General features: G+C 36.9%; 1 protein-coding gene across 6 annotated transcripts in view; it reads left to right on the top strand.

Moving 5' to 3' along the window:
* Positions 1 to 21,912, top strand: part of NR1H4 (nuclear receptor subfamily 1 group H member 4) — a 75,251-nt gene that overhangs the window by 41,655 nt on the left and 11,684 nt on the right. For 4 of the 6 annotated variants that reach the window (XM_086712556.1, XM_025926563.2, XM_086712555.1 and 1 more), the window contains 5 exons: positions 7,649 to 7,801; positions 9,677 to 9,810; positions 11,884 to 11,982; positions 12,294 to 12,393; positions 16,089 to 16,235. In XM_086712556.1, the coding sequence (XP_086568682.1) occupies positions 7,649 to 7,801; positions 9,677 to 9,810; positions 11,884 to 11,982; positions 12,294 to 12,393; positions 16,089 to 16,235 (633 nt within the window). The remainder of the gene's footprint in view (positions 1 to 7,648; positions 7,802 to 9,676; positions 9,811 to 11,883; positions 11,983 to 12,293; positions 12,394 to 16,088; positions 16,236 to 21,912) is intronic. The other 2 variants (XM_025926564.2, XM_025926562.2) reach the window with 1 other exon arrangement.

Genomic DNA, 21,912 nt, shown 5'->3' with positions numbered 1-21,912 from the left:
CTTTATAATGGCTCCAGTAGATGGTATTATCATTTCCTTTTTGCGAATAAAGATACCAACACTCAGAGACTTGTCCAGGCCTCACAGCTATAAAAGATTGGGGTAGGATGGGTAGTCAAATCTCTAGGGCTCCTGAGCTATACTTTGCCCTCTGTGTTGTCCTTCCTTGTATCCTTTTGTCAGTGACTTTCTGAAGACATTCAACACTAAAGCATATGCAAGGAAAATGAGTGTTTCAAAAGTTGGTTCTGTGTTTAAGGAAAAAACACACCAACAAAGAGAAAACCAAATGAAATCTAGATGATGGTGAATCTAAACCCATTAGTCATTTGACAGAATGGTCTCCTGGTGTTCTCCACCAATATACTTTCCCAAAGCACTCACAACTATGAATCATTGAACAACACTCACTTGTGTACAAAATAGAACATCCTCTTTTTAAAAAATGTTTATTTCTTTTTGAGAGAGAGAGACAGAGAGTGAGTGGGGGAGGAGCGGAATCCTACAGAATCCAAGGTTGGCTCCAGGCTCCGAGCTGTCAGCACAGAGCCCAACATGGGCTCGAACCCACAAGCTGTGAAATCCATGACCTGAGCCAAAGTCAGATGCCCAACTGACTGAGCCACCCAGGCACCCCAAAATAGACCATCCTCTGAGTAACTAAGTAAGGTTGTTAGCCCCCTGCACACATAGAAATGACAATCACTAGTCATATCACTTTTAAAAAATAAAGAATGAAGCATCTAAGTGTCTTCATTTCTAATTGTGATATACAAGAGCATTAAAATATATAATTTAAGAAGGGCCTTTGTAGAAGCTTGCCTTGCAGTGTCTTACACTTTGACCCTGTACCTTCTATTAATAGGTTAAGGTGAAAGGAGGAATAGACTCAAGAGTTGCCTCCCAGGCAAACTCCCACAAAGGCACTTCTCAAATGACTTTAGAAAGGACAGTCAGGGAGTCTCTGAGATTCCCTGTTCACCCTTCTGAGGAAGCTGTTTGTGTTTGTGCAGCCTGCTTTTAGCAATCTGGAGGGAGGATAAGATGTGTGTTGGACAGAATGTTTCAGTCCTTGTCTTCTAGGCCATTCCTCCTGAGCATTGCCCTCCCACTCTGGTTTATATCATTGCTTGAGACTGTATGCAAATACTACTACCATCCATGGCTTAGATGGATGGCAAACTTTTTGTAAAGGGCCGGATAGTCAGTATTTTAGGCTTCATGGGTACTAAGGTCTCTGTCACAATTATTTGACTGTCATTGTAATGTGAAAGCAGACATGCATATAAATGAATGAGCTTGGCTGTGTTCCAATAAAACTTTATTTATGAACACTAAAATTTGTCAAAAATTTTACATACCACAAAATACTTTTCTTTTCTCCAACCACTAATCATGTAAAAACCATTCTTAGGTTGCAGCACATGCAGAAATAAGCAAGGGGTGGAATTTTCCCTTCATGTTGTGGTTAGCTAACTCCTGGCTTAGTACAGGACTCCTTCTGAATGCTTGTAGGCCATGAGCATCTTGTATCTGAACTTGGAGTTTCCTCCCTTACTCCTAATCCTACATTCTTCACCTGTCTTGGGCAATGTTTATTCATAAATTTACTCTGTTTCCTAGCTTTCAGAGATTCATCAACATTTTTGATACACTGAGGGAGTTGTACTCTAACTCTCAGAGACTGCTGTTTCATGAACTTTCCTACTTTGTGGTATTTTTGACTGAAGGGAGTATAGAAGTTTGACGCATGTCCTTTGGCTACTAAGTTGTTTGTAGATTTGACTACTTTGAAAGGATGTTAGGCAACTTCCCCAAGTAATTCAAAGTCAGTCCTTTAAAAAATTTATTTAAGAAAAAAAGTCAGTAGGGATTGTAGTTGGTAAAAGTAAGTGTTGGAAAAGTCAGATGAATTTTTTTTGCCTGTATGTGGCTCCCCAACAGATTAAAGGGGGAAAAACTTAAAATTACTTATTAGCATTAACTAGTCAATAATAATTTTCATCACAAGAAACAACTGGTGTTGGAAAGGATGTGGAGAAAACGGAAACTCTTGGACTATTGGTGGGAATGCAACTTTGTGAAGCCACTATGGAAAACAGTGTGGCGATTCCTCAAAAAGCTAAAAATAGGGGCACCTGGGTGGCTCAGTCAGTTAAGCATCTGTCTTTGGCTCAGGTCACGATCTCACAGTTTGTGGGTTCAAGCCCCGTGTCAGAATCTGTGCTGACAGCTCAGAGCCTGGAACCTGCTTCGGATACTGAGTCTCCCTCTCTCTCTGCCCCTCCCCTGCTCACTTTCTGTCTCTCTCTCAAAAATAAGTGAACATTAAAAAAATTTTTTTTTAAGTTAGAAATAGAACTACGCTATGATCCAGTAATCACACTACTAGGTATTTACTCAAAAAAATAAAAAAAAAAAAAACATTAATTCAAAGGGATACATGCACCCCTGTGTTTATAGTAGCATTATTTACAAAAGCCAAGATAGGGAAGCAGCCCATGTATCGTCCATCAATAGGTGAATGGATAAAGAAGATGTAGGGTATATATATATATATATATATATATATATATACAATGGAATATTATTTGGCCATAAAAAAGAATGAAACCTTGGCATTTACAACAATGTGGATGAAGCTAGAGAGTATAATGCTAAGTGAAATAAGTCAGTCAGAGAAAGACAAATGCCATATGATTTCATTCATATGTGGAATTTAAGAAACAAAAACAAATGATCAAAGGGAAAAAGAGAGAAACCAAGAAACACTCTTAATTATTGAGAACAAACTGAAGGTTATCAGAAGGGAGGGAGTGGGGGATGGGTGAAATAGGTGATGGAGATTAAGGAGTGCACCTGTCATGCTGAGCACTGGGTGATGTATAGAAGTGTTGACTCATTGTATTCTACACCTGAAACTAATATAACACTGTATGTTAACTAATGAATTAAAAGAAAGCTTAAAAAATAGTAATTTTCATCAATTTCATTTCAGAAGTGTGAGGGTTGCTTTTTCAAAAATAATAGTCTGAAACAGCTCCTACTAGGTGATCAGGAGTCTATTATCAAGTTCTAAAAATTTCAGCAAGCAGCTCAGGGACAAGCGCTGAGATCTTTAAGAAATTGTGTGATGGAGACCAAAGCTTACCTTTTTATATCGGCTCCCTCCTCTCTAGTTTGTGGCCATTGCATAGTTTCCTAATAATGAATCTGTGGTGGAAAAGACACCTGGGTTGGAGGAGGGAGAATAGGGTGTTTTGAACAGTTTTGGATATAGAGAAGAAACCATGGAGCACTTAACACTTGGTGTGGGATTGGGGGAGATTAATGTCTAAAGACCATTTTTAGCAATATGAACTCCTTACTAGAAAGACAGCCTAATGTAGAGGGGTTAAGAACACAGAGATTGGAACTGAACCTATCAGGTAAGTTCCACCGTTTATTATCTGTAGAACCTTGAGCAAGTGCTTCATCTCTCTGTAACGCAGTCTCCTTAGTTATGAGAGAGAGATAATAATAGAATATTTTATAGGATTGTTATGAATAGTAAATGAATCACCATAAGCAAAGTGTTTAGAACAGTGCCTGATACAAAGTAAGTTCTATATAAGAGGGTGGAGGAGTCCTTGTTATTCTACAGTGTGCTGAGATAGACCTAAAGCCTGACTCTATTTAAGCCATATTGGATGTAGAGATCACTAGTTATTCAGCTTTGTGCATTTGTTGCTGTGTAAAAAGTGTGGGAACCCTCAAAGTTTTAAACAGCCAATATATTATTGATTTCAAAGTAATAGGTAGCTACTGTCAGTCACTAGAGTCTGATGTGTACATGTGCACTGTGTGCACATATGTGTGCACACTTACACATATGTATATAGGAGTTGTGAATAGGCTATGGTATGTGAGTTATATCTGTATAAAGAAGCAGAGAAGCAGAATGTGCAATATTATGCATATTTGAGGGATCCATTTTACTATCCTATAGACATTCTCCAGGAATCCCCCAGCACTACACATTCCTCAGATGGCAATGCCAGGTCGGTCTACTCATCTTTCATTACCAGGAAGCCTCTGTTCCTCAGTGAATTTCCTTTCCATTCATTTTCAAATGACTTTTCTGGGCATTGTTAAATATGCACAAGATAGAGGCAGAGGTATGTGTATGGATGATTTGCATAAGTATAAATACAGTATATATACCCATATTTAAGTGATATAATGATAGTATTGTGTTGCCACCTAAGAGTGAAAGCTAATTAATTCAGCTATTGAGATGATAATGATTTCTTTCTCAGTTAATACCAGAGTTAAAAAAAAAAACCTGCAGAATTGTCCTAGCACTGTTCCTTTGATTCATCTTGGAATAAGGAGGTTTATTTCTGTTAACTATTGAGCTATCAGTATCTATGGTGGTTTTAAATTGAATCATTCCTGGGAAGGGCTGAATATTTGTGGAAAACTGACTCAGGTCGACTAATACGGTCATTGAGCTCAATGATTTGGTACCAGGAAATACATTTTTCCTTCCTTCCTTCCTTCCTTCCTTCCTTCCTTCCTTCCTTCCTTCCTTCCTTCCTTCCTTCCTTCCCTTGCCTAGAGTCTCTTTTAAAATACATGCTTTGGTATTTGCACTCCCAATATCAATGTTGATCTGAAGCACAAAATCTTTTTTTAGACTTTGTGTGGTTGGATTTGACATTTAGGAAAATGGTAAGATCTTTCCTACTGAAAGTTACACCAGCTGACAATTTCACAAGCAAGTCTATGACTTTTTTTTAACCTTGCTATCTCTAACTTTTCCTTCTGCTTCTGTTTTTATGTTGAGTTAGTTACCAAGTCATGAGTTCCTCCCTTTCCTCTTCTCTTTTCTCACCCTCCAGCCAGTTCAGGCACTAATAACCTCTGGGCTGGTCCACTTTTCTTCACCTTGCACCAAAGATTCTTCCCAACATGGAGGTTAGGTCACACCCTCTTCTTCCAAAATCCTCTAATGGTTTCTCTCTTTCTGCATGGTAAAGACTCAATTGTGGCATTGAAGGGCATTTATATTCTGTCCCACTACATGCCCTCACACACCTCTCACTAATTCTCCCTTCATTCTACCCTTCCACCAAAATAGACTATCCACTCTTCCCTGGAATTTCCATAACTTGTTGCCTTTTCTCATTTCCCAGACTGTGCTTCCTCCCTCACAGTCCATGTTTCAAAACTCTACTTATTCTTCAACATCCAGCTCAAATTCTACTCCTTCCTGAATTCTCTGATTTCCCCTACCTGGAATTAATCAGGGCCATTCTTAGACCCTATAATGCCTTTTCCTCTCAAGACACTTGATTTCTAGGTGTTGAGACATTGTCATATTTATTTTACTAGAACAAATTTTTATTGCCTTCTGCAGGAAAAATTGTCATAACAAATATACAAATCTCCATGTCTGTGATGGAATTGCTGCCTCCTCTGAATGTGACAGTATGTTCATAAGCATATAATGTGGCCTTGAAATGATCACTTTTTCATCTACATTCCAATTATTTATTACTTAATTAACTATCCTATCACTCTATCTTATATTATGCTGTAAATGTACTTCTTCTCTGTCTTCTAAGTTGGAAACTCTGAGGACAAGGGTTGTCTTATTTATCTGGACGTCTGCCAGGTTAGAGAATGTAGCTTTCAGGTGGTAGGTACTTAATATTGTTATTCTATTCTCTTGTAACCTAAGAGAGACAATTATGATATAGTGGTTGGGAGTGTGGCCTTTGGTCCATGACTGCCTGGGTTTGAATCCTCCTAATCCACTTATTAACCATGTGATCATGGCCAAAATGCTTAATTTCTCTGTGCATTTTCCCCACATGCTGTAATATGGGGACATATAATATTATCTTCATCATAAAATTGATACGGAGTTTAAATAACTAAATACAGGTGAAATAGAACAAAAGCTAGTGAGTGCTTAATAAATGTTAGCTATTATTCTGACAGGCTGTTAAAATAGGAAAGACTCCTGCTATCTCAGTTTTGGCACTAGTTGCTACATCCAAAGTGAGCCCATCTTGTAGTCAGTAGTCAAGAAATGGTTAAAACCTCACCTAGTTTAAGGTATGAAGTGTGCAGGAGTTGGAAATTCTAGAGTATAGTCTTTAAAGATTTTGGAGCATGTGACTAGTGTGCTATAGATCCCATTCCCCACTGCAAAGGAGTGGGCAGATGGGATACAGATGTCTGCCTTGGGGACCACCACTGAAAGTATGGTACTTTTGTGAGAATTAGGAGAACGTGTCCCACCCTTCTCAGGTGTAATCTATACAGTAAGGAGGCCCTCCTGCCCCAGGCGCAATGAAAGGGTCTTCAACAGGATCCCTTGAGGAGATTGATATGTATCCCTTACGGCTGAGGGACACAGGAGACTGGCATCTGACTTTCACCTGAGAAGATGAAAGGGCAGGAGGTATGGTGGCTGACTGCTTATGGGTAAGTGGGAGAGATTTCTCCTTCCAGCAGTTTGCTGGACCAAAAAAAGCTGGCACGGGGTCATTATCATCAGCTCATGACAAGAAGGCAACATGGAGGGACCCAGAGTACAGAGGATGGTGGTGAATTGCCAAATTCCTACATGCGGAAGAAGGAGATAGAAGCCCCGGGCTAGAATAGAGATGTACTTGTCCTCATTGAGGACTTGCAAAGGAATGGATCCCAGTGGTGGGCATTCTCTAAAGAACCCAACTCCAAGAGAGAAGGAGTCAATTTCAGAAACTTGCGGGGCACAAGCCAGCCAAGTAAGCACTTTCCTGTCACTTCTTCCCATGCCTCCCCAAATCCTCTCCTTATTCACACTCCACCTTGAGTCTGGAAGTGTCAGAAATTATGGTTAGCCAGGTGGAGGATGAAGAGTAAAAGTAGAAAGTGGGAGAAAAAAGAAACTGAAAGAAAGGCGTTTGTGTTCCCTCTCCACCTGCAGCTTAACTGTTGCAGGCTGGCAATGGTGGCTCCACCGTCTCAGGGGAGATGTTTGCTTTTAAATCAAGGTTGGCATTTGTATTACTGCACCAGGCTGGGCATGTTAAGAACTGAACTGAAACCTTGAATGTGACCTCTCCCAGTCTGCCTGGTAAACAGCAACTTGTTTTGCAAGGATTAGCACAACACTTGCTTCCAAGTCTGATCTCTTCACCCAGAACCGATCATTCTCCCTCCCTCTTCTGTCCCAGCACAGACCAGGAACACCTAATTTCACTTGTTTGATTGCTTGCATGGCTTTGCCCTCCACTAGGCTGTAAACTCAAAGAGGGCAGGGATGACTTACTCACCTTCGGACCACCAGCATCTAGAGCTCACTGGAACACAATGGTCTTCCAGTAAAGATGTAATGAAAGTAACCATTCTTAAAAAAAAAAAAGCAAGATTTTCTCTAAGAGAGGCTACAGTTCAAACATGTCTTTATCTTTGAGATAGAGATTGAAAAGAGCAGGCTTCTGGAAGTCACAGTGCAGTTGAAGTTATCTGTCACCAGTCCACCTGAAGATTGCCTGGGTGTTTGCCGGGGGTTCCTGAGAAAATGCTCTGGCATCCCTTAATCCTAATATGTTTTTCTGAGTGGAAGTTGTTAGGATAGTTTTTATTCCTTTCTGTGTTTCTTTCACAGGTTTCTTCAGGAGAAGCATTACCAAAAATGCCGTGTACAAGTGTAAAAATGGGGGCAACTGTGTGATGGACATGTACATGCGAAGAAAGTGCCAAGAGTGTCGCCTAAGGAAATGCAAAGAGATGGGAATGTTGGCTGAATGTATGTATACAGGTATTCACATCAAGCAATTAAATTCCACTAAAAATCTAAGGAGGCAGATGGCAGGTAACTCACATGATTAGAATGGTACTTCACATATTAAAGAAGGGATTTACTAAGCCATCAAAGTTCTTGAAAAGGGTAATGAACCACTGAAATTGTCCAAAGTGTCAGCTAAAGAGCATTTTGTTCACCTGAAAGAAACAGTTTTTTGTTATTCATTGTTGCAAGGAATCATATGTGGAGTGAGGTGGCATTAATCTACAGTAGCTTCCAAGAATGATAGCAGTCTAAAAGTTTTCTCCAAATGTGATTTAATATCTTTCTTATTGTTTAATTAGCATAAACATTCACAGTTGTGGGAAAGATTAAGAATGCTTTATAAAGTATAACTGCCTCTGAATTGTCTAAATAGAGTTTTAAACCAAGTCATTTTATTAGTAGTCCTTCTTCTCTTAGTGCAGCTTTGAACCAATTTGTATAGGTTTACACAGGAAATTAACTACTGTGAGTTTTAATATAATTTGGCCCTTTGATCTGATAAAGAGACACTGTATTAACTGCTGGCTTTGTGAGGAACCATAATCTTCATCAATTTGGAATGCATGCTAGTATATAATGTATTAATTTTTCATTCTGCAAATTCTACAGACCACTCAGATTTTGAGATATGGCCCATTCCTCCTCAAAAAACAAATGACAAACAAATGTCACCAAGGGGATGATAACATTCAGGGAGGGAATGCCACATGGAATAAAAAGCCTTTGGAAGGTGACTCCAATTCTATTGTTCCCAAACTGTACAAGCAACTGGGATGGACCCAGAGAAATAATGTGTGCATGAGGGGGAAAAATAGGTCAGTGTAAATAATCCAGCTCTGGTGGATGAAAGTTTTATAGTAGATGATCACTATCTCCTCTTAGCATATGAAACAAGAGACTGCAAGAGGGATGACTGCTGGAATCCAATCCTGCAATGGAAACGCTTACTTTGATACTGGATGGTTCATGTTGCTCATCACTTAAATATGAACTTGTTCCAATGGAAGCACTGAGGACATTTTTCAACACTCCACTTATAGAAGTCTATCATATTATTTATGAACACAAACTTGTCCAGTAACAGATGCAGAGCTTTCATCTGATCTTGCAAAATAAATGCCCTGGACAAAGAAATTCCTGGAATTTCTCATTAACATTGGAGAATATGGAGGTTAAATGGGACTATGGAAGATTGTTTTGCATTATTTTTTATAGCTCAAGTGTAAATTAATGATGATATTGCATAATTATTCAGAAGAAAATTTCAAAGTCCCCTTGACTTATTTTCATCTCTATGTCCTCAATAATTTATACAGTTCTGAAAATTAACAAGATTTAAAAATTTTCTCTGAAGGATGTTGACATTTGTTTTACACAGCACGTGTTTACTTATGTGTGTTTAATGTGAAACTGAATATGCTTTTTATGGTACAGTTATATAAACATGGATGAGAATAGTATTAGTTGTGAAACACTAGCTTTCAGGGTCCACTAGACTAGGAATAGGGAGGGTGTTGTTCCCTTTTTATTTACTGAATATCTTGCATTTCTACAATGCTTTGGTATTACAAATTCTTTATATAAAGTACATTTTTTTAAAGAAGACCCAATTATACTTAATCTACACAAAACTCTTAGGTAGATATTACTTCTGTTTTACAAGTGAAGAAAGTGAGACTCACAGAGGGATAAATTTCTTGTTCAAGTCCAAGTCTTAAAATTCAAAAGGGCTAGAATTAGCTCTGTGCCAAATTGCACAGATGTGAGCAGACTACACATCAGCTGCCTCATGACCACGCACCCACTAGAACTTCATGGTGAAGTCTCTGTTTTTTATTTTGTCAGGCTTGTTAACTGAAATTCAGTGTAAATCTAAACGACTAAGAAAAAATGTGAAGCAGCATGCAGATCAGACCATTAATGAAGACAGTGAAGGTCGAGATTTGCGACAAGTGACCTCGACGACTAAGTCATGCAGGGTAATACCATGCAATGGTGTCGGCTAAGCCAGAAGGAGCTGAGCTTCTGGCATGTAGTGATTAATGTGAAATGTTGCAGCTTGGGAGTGAACAGTCAAATAACTCTTGAGACATCTTTGGTGCAAAAAAAGGTGGTTTTATTAAAGCATGGGACAGGACCTGTGGGCACAAAGAGCAGCACGGGGATTATGAGAAATGACTGATTATACACTTTCAAGTTGGGAGAGGGTTAGAGATAAGGTTAGTCTCTAAGGAATTTGTAAGCAAGTGTCCAGGATCTCCAGGGGTCATTTATATTGTCTAGTAAACCCTTGTCATGAGACCCTTCAGATGTATATCAGTGGGCAAATGCTTGGAGGTTGATTGCTAACATATATCTTTGGGGGTGGGTAGAGATAAAGGAAGTTTCCAAAGGGATTTTTATATGTTAAAGAAGACTTACAGGATCCTGGAGGTCGGGCTAATGTCAAGCAAAGGTTGCCTTTTGCCTCTAGTGAAGTATTAACATTGAGGCAGTTGAGTTCCTGGAGGAAGGTCACCTTGCCTGTCCCAAGAACTTGTCAATGGGCTGCAAAGGAAATTTAATTTTTTCTATATTTCTTTTGCCTTTGTTATCCACATCAGTGATCTGGTTGGGAGGCTTTAAAATTAGAGCCACAGGCCACAAGCAGAATTTCATTTCAATTGTGTATTAAATAGTTTTCTTTTTAATCAAGAAAGTAATACCTGCTTTGGTCTAGAAACTCAAATAATAGCAGTAAATCAGGTAAAAAAGTGAAAGCTCTCCATTTCTCTGGCTCCATTCCACTCCTACTACCAAGAGGTTGCCAGTAGAATTAGTTCAGTGTATAGAATGGATTTTTCAGGTTGAGTTTTGATGACCTTTTTCTTTTTCCTGTCATTGAGAAGGGAGGCCTACAGTGGGAAGGAGATGTACTCAGTAGAGGTTTGCTGATTAGTCCCTATCAATGGGTAAAATTGGGTGGATACACATCTGTGGAACAACAGAGAGAAGCCTTTCCCAATGAATTCACAATTTTCTTATGCTCAAATTTCTTATGCAAGGAGTTCTTTGAACAACTTGAGACAAAATAGAGGAACAGCATCTTGGATGATTAACTAAACACATTGTGATAATCCACAGGGTATATGGAGGAAATTTAATTTGCCATTAGTTGAGAAAACAAAAATCCATGATTATTTAAGTCACACTCTTCTTAATATTGATTGTACTACTAACAAGGAAAACTTCATCCACATTTAGTTTTCCAAGTATAGTATTTTGCATTTATTTGAGAAAAAAATAATTTTATATCAAAGTGTTATTTTGCCATAGTACTTCATCAATAACACTTTTTGGTATAAGGAAGCAAAGAGCTGACACAATTATCCACACTCTTCAAAATGTGCTAGTAAAGGAGAAAGTGATAGTTGGTGTCTGAATTGTCCAGATTGATGACTTTCTATTTCAGAGCTAGGTAAACATTTTTTTTTTCTGTAAACGGTCAGATATTTTAGGCTTTGGCTACAAGGTTTCTATGACAACTATTGAACTCTGCTATTTTAGTGTAGAAGTAGCGTATATAACACATAAACAAATGAACGTGGTTGTGTTCCAGTAGAGTCAGGTAGATTTGGTAGATGGGCCATAGTTTGTCAACTCCTGCCCTAAATGAATGCCCTTAATTGGATTCTCTATTTTATATGTGGGAACTTTTCCTTAGTGACTAAACCTTGAACTTTCACTGAACTTCTCTATGAATGGGGTTGATAGGGTTCAAATCTAGACTATTATTTATCCCCAAGATATACATGAAATGAATATTTTGTTATCCTTATTTTACAAATAGAAAAATGAACAATTTGGGACCCATTTAGTGAATTGTGATATGCTTGACCAAGGACCCAGAGTAAGCCATTACAGTGCACACTGTATCAGAATGCATAGTTCCTGCCATATTTAGGGCTTTTATCAATAATTTCTGAGATTAGTTTACTCCAGATGAATGTGCATATAGGAAAAGTACATTACAACCACCCTCCCTAATACCTTTTATTTTTTTGCCAGTGTAGGAGAAAACTGAACTCACCCCAGATCAACAGAATCTTCTTCATTATATTATGGATTCGTATAGCAAACAGAGGATGCCTCAGGAAATAACAAATAAAATTGTACGTACAAATATCTAAAAATGCATAGGTTGAAAGTTAATATTTTCTATATAAATTATATATGAATTTGTTACTTTGAAATAATTAGAGCTGAGAATTCAAGTTATGCATTTAAACTTTTAGCAGCATTAGACAAAGAACAGACGTTTCATATCTATCTTGGTAATAGTAATTGCTCTCCAAGGAACTGAAAAATATAAGCTCGATCTTAAATTTTATTATCCAAATCTTATTCTTTAGTATAATGATTTTGTGTTTGATTTATCCTTTTATCTACTTATTAATCATTTGCTTTTCTTCTTAAAATTTAGTTAAAAGAAGAATTCAGTGCAGAAGAAAATTTTCTCATTTTAACTGAAATGGCTACCAGTCATGTACAGATTCTTGTAGAATTCACAAAAAAACTTCCAGGTATTTTTTACATGTATATGCTATACTGTGCAATATTCTTGTGACACTGAGAAAGTCAGGTCTGTTGTTCGTAAAGTAGAAATTATCTCACATCTGATTTAAATTAATATGTCTAACTACTATAGACATGAATGGTTAGGGCCAGATAGGATATTTCAAATCACTTATAATAATTTTTCCAGATTGATAGACTAAGAAATTGAGACTTTGTGAAGTTGTCATTCATGCATTTATTCATTTAATAAGCACTTGTTGATACGTATTCTATACTAAGTATGTAGCTAGTGCCTTCAAGGGAAGTGATTTAAGAAAGGCTATAATAAAAATATTATATACAAGGTGCTGTTTGAACAGAGAGGAAGTTGTTGCTATTTGTACCTGAGAAAGACAGGGAGACCTCAAAGAAAATCATATTTTAATTGGGTCTAAAAGAAAACGGAGTTGTCCTGGTGGTATGGAATAGAAGGAACCTTCCAAGTCGAGAGATCTACTTGTGAAAATATAATGAGGCATGGACAAAAATAGGATTATTAGAGATGGAAAAATTCAATGTGGCCACAGCATAATGTGGTAGACTCCTTGGTTAGGCATAAGGTTAAGTTGGTGTCAGATTAACAAGGGCTTAAGTAAGGAATTTAATTTTCATCCCCTGAATGGTAAAGAGTTTTTGGTGGTTTTTTGTTGTTGTTTATATTGAGAGGGAAGTGATGGGATTTATGCTAATACAGATATGACTTGTTCCATTTTGTATAAGATGAATTTGAATGAGGAGGGACCAGAGGCAGGAGGATCATTTAGGATGCTACTGCACCACTCAAGTCAGAAGGCTTGAAATAAAGCAACAGCACTGGGAGATGGAAGAGGAAACAAAATGAAGAGAGATTCAAAAATCAGTAGAGCTTACTGAACAATATATTGTGGGACAAGGGAAAGGAATTTATCTATAGTCATTTGGATGGGGCCAGTACAGAAACTGGAATTCAAGATTCTAATCTCTCAGCTTCCCAATTCCTTTGGCTACATTATCAATGCTATCTCAGCCAATAGATTTAAGTTGTTTTGGTGTTTTAAAAATATATTAGTACAATAGAATTCTATGATCCGGAAGAGTATAATAAGAGTCTCATGCTCTAGCGACTGAGCTAGCCGGGCACTGGAAGAGTATAATAAATACCTTGTATAACAGCACAGCACTGTAATATTAAATTATAGAAGGTAACTTCTGATGTAAGATTTTAATTAGGTTAATTTGTCTTCTTTGGCCAGCATCATGCTATTATTTTATTAAAGTGTCATGAATAGACATAAGCCTACATAAACTCATAAAATGTGAGGAGGAAGTTCTCATTTTCATTTTAACATTAATATTCTCTCACTTCTTTATTACAATGAAAGAGGAACTTAATTTGTTATATGCTAATTAAGGTGAGGGGAATCTTGATCAAAAACAAGATTATACAAGAGTGAAAGGTGTGGGAGGAGGAATTGGGAATGGGAGAAATATATTTTTGGTTGTTTGTGAAAAGAGAGGTTTTCAGTTCAAATGGTCTATTGGTCTTGATCCACAAAATAATTGAAGAAAAAAATCTTGTTCATAAAAGGTAGCTTATCTGAAAGCAACAGCAATATCTAACACATCTCTTTATTTCCAGTGCTTAGACTAGTTCCTGAGGGGGAAGAAAGAGTATAATTAATGTGTGTTTAATGAGTCAAGCAGGGGGACCTGGCTGGCTCAGTTGGGAGAACATGTGACTCGATCTTGGGGTTGTGAGTTTCAAGCCCCATGTTGGCTGTAGAGATTACTTAAAAATAAACTTTTAAAAATGAGAAAACAGAAGGAAAAAAAATACAATAGGAAATAAAAGACCAAAACTCCTGAGAAAGAAATTTTAACAGTACTAGTAATATAGTTAAAATTAATATTTTAACAATAATTATGGAAATGACAACATTAATAAAAATAACAGTAATAGTGATATAATACCAATAATGAAATGGTGTGGGTTAAAGAGATGAATCATTTCATTTTGTAGTTCATGGTGCACGACCTGTGCCAGGCACTGTCCAGGGTGCTGGAGACCCTGCAGGAATGGCTTCTGCCTTCAAAGGAGCTCTGAGATAGTGATTCTTTTTTTTTTTTAAGTTGAATTATTTATTTATTTATTTATTTATTTATTTATTTATTTATTTATTTATTTATTTATCTATCTATCTAGTTAGTTAGTTAGTTAGAGGGGGTGGGGGGAGAATTTCCCAAGCAGGTTGCATGCTGTCAGTAGGGCCTAACAAATGATGCGGGGCTCGATCTCATGAACCCTGAGATAATGACCTGGGCAAAAATCAAGAATGGGATGTCTAAAATGATTGGGCCACCCAGGCACCCCTAAGATAGTGATTCTTAAACCTTAACATTACTCTCTTCTCTAAACCCCATTTCTATTTAATACTTTTCTAAGCCATCTGGACCCTGATGGTATTAGTTTATCTTCATAAGTGTGTTATGTATATGTATACATGTGCATAGGAGCTTATGTTTGTTTCCCATTTATTCAGTTATCCAACTATTCAACAAATAAGTCTTGGATATCAATTATGTGCCAGGTACTAGGGATACAAAAGTGAACAAAACAGGCAAAGTCTCTGCCCTCATGAAGTTTATACTCTATTCGAGGTGGCAAATGATGAATAAATATGCAGATAAATTTATTATGTCAGGTAGTGGTAAATTCTATGAGTAAAAATAAAGCAACTAGTGGGGTTAATGGGTGGCTCAGTTGGTTAAGTGTCTGACTTCAGCTTGTGTCCATGAGTTCGAGCCTTGTGTCAGGCTCTGTGCTAACAGTGTGGATTCTGCTTCAGATTCTCTGTCTCCCTCTCTACCCCTCCCCTGATCACACACTTTCTGTCAAAAATAAATAAATAAACATTAAAAAATAAAGCAGATAGGGGCTAGTGAGTTATGGGGAGTAGTATTATTTTAGTAGGGTCACCTTGAATATAGGGTCTCTGCATATAGTTGGGGGAGTAAAGCATTTGGATAGCTGGGGAAGGGCATTTACTCCTGAGGCAAAGCAAACTTGTATGTTCACAGCAGGGCCATGAGTCAGTGTGGCTGGAACACAGTGAATGAGAGAAAGGAAGAGGAGGAAATGATGTCAGAGAGGCTGCTGGAGACTGTGGCATACAAGCCTGGATAAGGACTTTGGATTTTCCAAGTGGTGTTATATTCCTTCAGGTTGTCAATTCCTTCAGGTTGTCAATTCCTTCCCATGGCTGGATACATGTAAAGATTTTTTTCTGGTCTGTGGATGCTTCCATTCTTCAGAGTTGACCCTGTATCACCAGATGTGACTAATATAATGGCTAAAAGAGAATCTGTTTGCTTCTAACTTCAGAGTTCCTTCATCTGAATAAGCCTTTACTGCCATTATATGTATTTTTGGTGTGGATAGGACATTCTTTTTTACCCAACTTGTACAACAAATCCTACTCAATAAGATAAAAGTCAGCTTCTATTTGGGACAGAAAAATCAATTTTTAGTGACTCAATCTGACTACCCAATCTTAAAACAATTACAAAATAACTTTATGGAAATGTTTTATCAATGGGGATGATAATGATGATGAAATATTGTTATATAGCATTCACAGTTCCTTGATTTGATTGATTTGATTTGATTATCATCTTCATCCAGGATTTCAGACTTTGGACCATGAAGATCAAATTGCTTTGCTGAAAGGGTCTGCAGTAGAAGCTATGTTCCTCCGTTCAGCTGAGATTTTCAATAAGAAGCTTCCAGCTGGACATGCTGACCTATTGGAAGAAAGAATTCGGAGGAGTGGTATGTGATTTGGTTAATGGTAAAGAGTTTGCTCCTGCAAGTAAGCATTCCATGAAGGCAGGCTTCTTACCTATCTTATGCAAAGTTACATTCACATTGTGACTAGTATGGTGAATGACTCTAAAAAGATATGTGTTAAATAGATGAGGCTTTTTGTTTTTAATTTTTTAATATTGATTTATTTTTGAGAGAGAGACAGATAGAGTGTGAGTGGGGCAAGGGTGGAGAGAGAGGGAGTCACAGAATCTGAAGAAAGCTCCAGGCTCTGGGCTGTTAGCACAGAGCCTGATGTGGGGCTCACACTCATGAACAGTGAGATCATGACCTGAGCTGAAGTCTGAGCTCAAGTCTTAGGCTTAACCGATTGAGCCACTCAGGTGCCCTTAGATGAGGCTTTTAGAGGGTTGCTTCACATGTCCTTGTAGTAGCAAAATACTAAAAATACTCTTTGCCCTATACTAAGATTAAGCGCCAAAGGAGGAATTTTTAGAAGTTTGGAAAATTAGATAGAAAAACATAGCATAAAGGAGTTGGGATTATTCAGTCGAAAAAAAGATTCACTTGTTCAAAATCTTCATGTATGAAAGACTGTGGCTCAAACTATTATCCGTCTCTATTCAAAGCAAAATAAAAAGAATTATTAATAGCAACATTTATATATCATTTAATTTATATATCATTATCATTAGGTTTTAGACACTGTTCTAAATAATTTACATACATGATTTCATCAGAATCTTGCAAAGTCTTATGAAATAAGTACCATTATTATTCAAAATTTATCGATAAGGAGACTGACACAGAGAGTGGTTAATGACTTTCCCAGAGACAGACAGGAAGTCTGACTTCAGAAGCTGTGTGTCTAAGCCACTATGCTACATGTCTCTCAAGAGACAAAATGAAATAATAGTATGAGTTGAACTTATTATGGAGGAATACTGCGACAGAAAGGGTTAAGAGACATTGCAATAAATTTCCTGGAATTCTGTGCAGTTTATCTTAGAAGAGTCTTAAAATAGGATAAGTGCTTGTTTTCCTGAGATACTTTCTATATGGGTTGGGAGGGGAGAGATGAATGAGAAGAGATGATGTCTCAAGATCCTTTCTTCCCAAAGTATCCTTCTATGAAAGACTAGAACAAAGTTTAGGTACTTATAAAATCAGTGTTTTAGAACAGAGGTTGGAAGGAAAGTTTTTAGGAAGTTCTGCATTTGTTATATAAGAAAAATAATTGAAAAATTGGAAATAATTTTTTAAAAGCAGCCATCCCATAGTCATTGTGTTTTTTTAAACACTGAAAGTATAATTATCATTATTGATAGATTTAAAGAATATACATTTAAAATATGCATTATTTGTATATATCATTGATTTACTAGTTTAACATGTACTTAAGGGCAAGCAACTATGGAGGCAGTAAAGAGAGGAATCAGATGTGTTCCTTCTCCTATGAAGCTTACAGTCTAGTAGGAAGACATGAACTTTACATAGGTAGTTATAACAAAATGTGGAAGAGAACTGAGAGAAAGGTGACTCCTAGTTGGTAGGGCTCTGGAAGATTTCACTGGCAAACTGGGCCTTGAATGATATTAGATGTGGATATTCAGGATAGAGGTACAAGAAAGAAGGACCAACCCAAGCAAAGGATTGAGGCAAGAAAGCCCAGGTTATGCATTCAAAGAAGAATGAATAGTTGAGTTTATTTAGATTAAGCGTTACATTAAAGGGAAATAGAATTTCTAAAAAGAATCAAATGGTTGAGGGCCTTGAATGCTGGGCTAAAGGTTTTATTCTTTATTTTATAAGAAATAGGGGATACTGGGGCACCTGGGTGGCTCAGTTAGTTAAGCATCTGACTTTGGCTCTGGTCATGATCTTATGTTTCATGGGTTTGAGCCCCGTGTCAGGCTCTGTGCTGACAGCTCAGAGCCTGGAACCTGCTTCGGATTCTGTGTCTCCCTCTTTCTCTGCCCCTCCTCTGCTCACTTTCTCTCTCTCTCTCTCTCTCTCTCTCTCAAAAATAAAACACTAAAAAAAAAAAAAAAAGAAACAGGGAGACACTGAAGATTTTTGAGCAGAGGAGGAAAAAACATCAACATCATGCTTTACAAATCTTCCAGTGACACCAGTCAGAAGGCAAAGGTTTCACGAATGTGCTGCCAGAAGAAATGGAAAGAAGGGAAAAGATCTGAGAAATAGATTGTTGGAGATTTTCACCTTTTGAAAGACAGTGTATTATAAAGAAATATAGATTCTTGTCCTGGACAGATTTTATTTTACGTGTTCTGAAATGTACAGTGTGTGTGTGTGTGTATCCATCCCTCCATCCATCTGTCCAGGATGCTGGGAGTAAGGGAGAAGAATTCAATCAGGTAACCTCCAAGGCACCATCTAGTTGTATAAGTCTTACTGGTTGCCTTCTCTTAACTAATCAATATTTCTGATTGCTGGTTTAGCCAGTCAGGCAGGCAGCTCCTTGAGTATCTTGATTTTTTTTTTTATTGTGGTAAGAACACTTAGCATGAGATCTATCCTCTTAACAAAATTTTAAGTGTACAACACAGAATTGTTGCCTAAAGGTACAATGTTGTATAGTAGATCTCTAGAACTTATTTATCTTGCTTAACTGAAACGTTATGGCCATTGATTAGGATAGGAAAATAAGTTACTGATCAATAGGCACATTAAAGGAGATCTTTCCAATCAACAAATATCCATTTAATACTTACTTTGTGCCAAGCACTGTGTGATTATTGAGGGTATGGAGATGAGGAAATGTCTTTGTCCTCAGGGAGCTTACTGACTAGTTGGAAAGAGCTATAAGCAAAGGACTCCAAATCAAGGTGCAGTGTAATAAGGACTACGAGGAATGTATGTTGAAATATGAAATAGAAGCATAAAATTGAAAAATGAAATAGAAGCATAAAGATGTACTTGCCTTTCTGTGTGAGCTTACTTGGTGAGTCAGAAAAGGCTTGCAAAGTTGACAAGTGAATCATGGTTAGGAACTTGTCAAGCCACAAAAGCCTGAGAATGGCATTCCAAGAGATATATCCATTAAATTATAATAATATAGAAATTGCAAGTGCAAAGATGAGGAGGTATGTGAGAGCATCCATGTAGAGGACTCACAAATACCTTGATATTGCTAAAAATAATATTTGTGAAGGTGAAATGTAGTAACTGCTAGATTTTTATGGATGTTGAACACCACAAAAGTAGTTTATTGTAGTTCTTATATAGTGGGGAGTCTTCTGTAATGTTCGGAGCCTGTGTGACATGACCATACCAGTACTGTAGAAAGATCTTTCGAGCAGTAATATGAAGGAAAGTTTGGAGGGATTGAGATAAGAAGCAGGTCCCTATAAAGAAATCAGTGCAAAAACTAGGTGAGAAATGGTGAGGGTCTTGCAGGTTAAAAAATAGGTAATAAAAAAGAAAAAAACTTGCTTGATTAGCATAGGTTTCAGAACTTGTGATTTTGCAAATTTCAGAAAAGTTCAAGAACGAAGTTTTCCATAAGAAGAACTGTATAAATAAATATGCATGCCTCCAGTTCACAAATAGATTACTTTACCCAAACATCAACCACATATTGTAACAATAAAAACCATTCAAACTTGCATGCTGCTTCATATTTTATTATCTATAATGATGCTTCCATTTATTAATATTTATGAATTTGCTTCTCCCAGTGGATTTTCAGAACATTGCCTCTTCCACACACCACATAGAACCATGATCTTGCAAGATGACCTTTCAGAATAACTTTTTATTCTTGTGCAAATATAACATATTCTTTCTATTGTACCTTTAATTCTAGAGAAACATAACATCTCAAAGTTGCCCTGTTTATGCCTACAGAAGTCTTTAAAGAATACAATGTGAAATTTCTTTTTTTTCTTCATATTCATACTCTTTTGTTTGCTATTATTTTCTCAATTACATACACAAAAATACTGTCTCCTGAGATACATTTAATTAATGAGGGTTACAGTGTTTATATATGTTAATTGAAGCTTCAGAACATTATATCTGACATAACCTGTGGTTGGGTTGTTTCCATATAATTTTAGTGCCTCAATTATATTATTCCTAATGTAGTATTATGCAAACTAGGCTTTAAAGCTAAAATATTTATTAAAAATAGGAATAATCATATGATAAAATATGACAACACTATAATTGCTAACATTGAATGATTTTCTATTTTAACATTAAGGGAATGAGCAATAACTTTTCACAGACCAATGTAACTTGTTCTATTAACTTCAAATATAAATAGCCACTGAAAGTTATGGTATATTTAGGTCTTTTTTTGATCCCCGTAACAGACATAAATGAAATATTCAATTGATTTGTATTTATCAGGATGACAATATCTCTTGTGATTTTTTCAATGCTTTCCTTTTATACACATCATCTTATTGTATTCACAGTGGCCCCAGAAGGTGGGTGCCATTGCTTTTACTTTATAGATGAGGAAACAGGCTTAGAGAGGCCGGTTGACCTGCCCAAAGACACACAACTAATCAGCAGATTGCCAAGAGATGAACACAGGTGATTCAACTCAAAGCTCAGTACTCTTTCTATATGTTTCACTCACCATGGCCTAATATTTGCTCTACTATCAGCTAGTAGGGAATACAAAGATCTAGTAAAACAGATTCCTGCCCTTTGGTTGAGAGAGAAAGTATAAGCAATGAGTAGCAATTTGAAATTGATTTTAAGTAAATGATAAATAGGATCAAGGAGGTTAGAGAAATGAGACATCCTTATTAGCATGGTAGAGTTGTAACTAGTTTACAGTAGCATAGTAAGGTGTGCTCTATGTAGTATACTGTGCTTATGTCTCTGCTCTTTAAATACACATGATTTCGTTGCTTTAGCTTTGGTAACAAATGAAAACAATTGGAAGAACTAAATTTTCTAAAGAAGAAGATGTAAGCTGATTATCAGTTCAGATACTGACTTTGAAAAAAGGGTTGGAAATGTAAAGAACAAATGGCAGAATATTTGTAAAAAAGGTAAATGTGTAAGTCAAAATTTGGAGTTCTCAACACCTCTCATTTTGTTTTTCATAGTGGTCATGTGGTAGTTGTGGCATGGAAAAATTTGGGATTCAAACTGTAGGAAAAATCTTTTTCAAAATAAGAGAAAGTGTTAAACTGATACAAGAGTCAGCCTTTTCAATGGCTCTCAGCTGTATTCCCTAAGCCTTTTATACTTGTCCAGTATTGGACATTATGTATTTATTTATGTATCTGTCCCTTCCATTAATCCATTAACTGCTAGAAGATTATTCCCAGTGTTATCATAGTGCATGGCACACATTTGTCATACAAAAATTGGTGAATTTTGTTGAGATGAATCTGGAACTTGACAATCCAGACACTGGCAATTCCTAAGTACCAGTAAGATCTAATTTAGCCAGATAACTTTTAACCACTTGGGCTAATGGAAAGTGTTTATTAAGTATTTCAAATTAAATCTTTTATACTGAAAGTAGTTATTTTTTGAATTGCTAATCTGATGGCAGCTTTTTACTTAAGGCCAACAGTATGGCACAAATGACTCACTAGGTAGCAGTTGAAGTAGAGGTTAGGGTCCAATCTCTTAACACCATGAAAATGTTTCCATTGTCTAATGGCCTCCCTTGCCACCATTACATCTCAGA

The sequence above is a fragment of the Puma concolor genome, chromosome B4, assembly GCF_028749965.1.
Source record: "Puma concolor isolate L17-30 chromosome B4, mPumCon1.1.hap2, whole genome shotgun sequence".
Taxonomy (NCBI): domain Eukaryota; kingdom Metazoa; phylum Chordata; class Mammalia; order Carnivora; family Felidae; genus Puma; species Puma concolor.
This window is presented reverse-complemented; position numbering and strand designations above follow the sequence as displayed.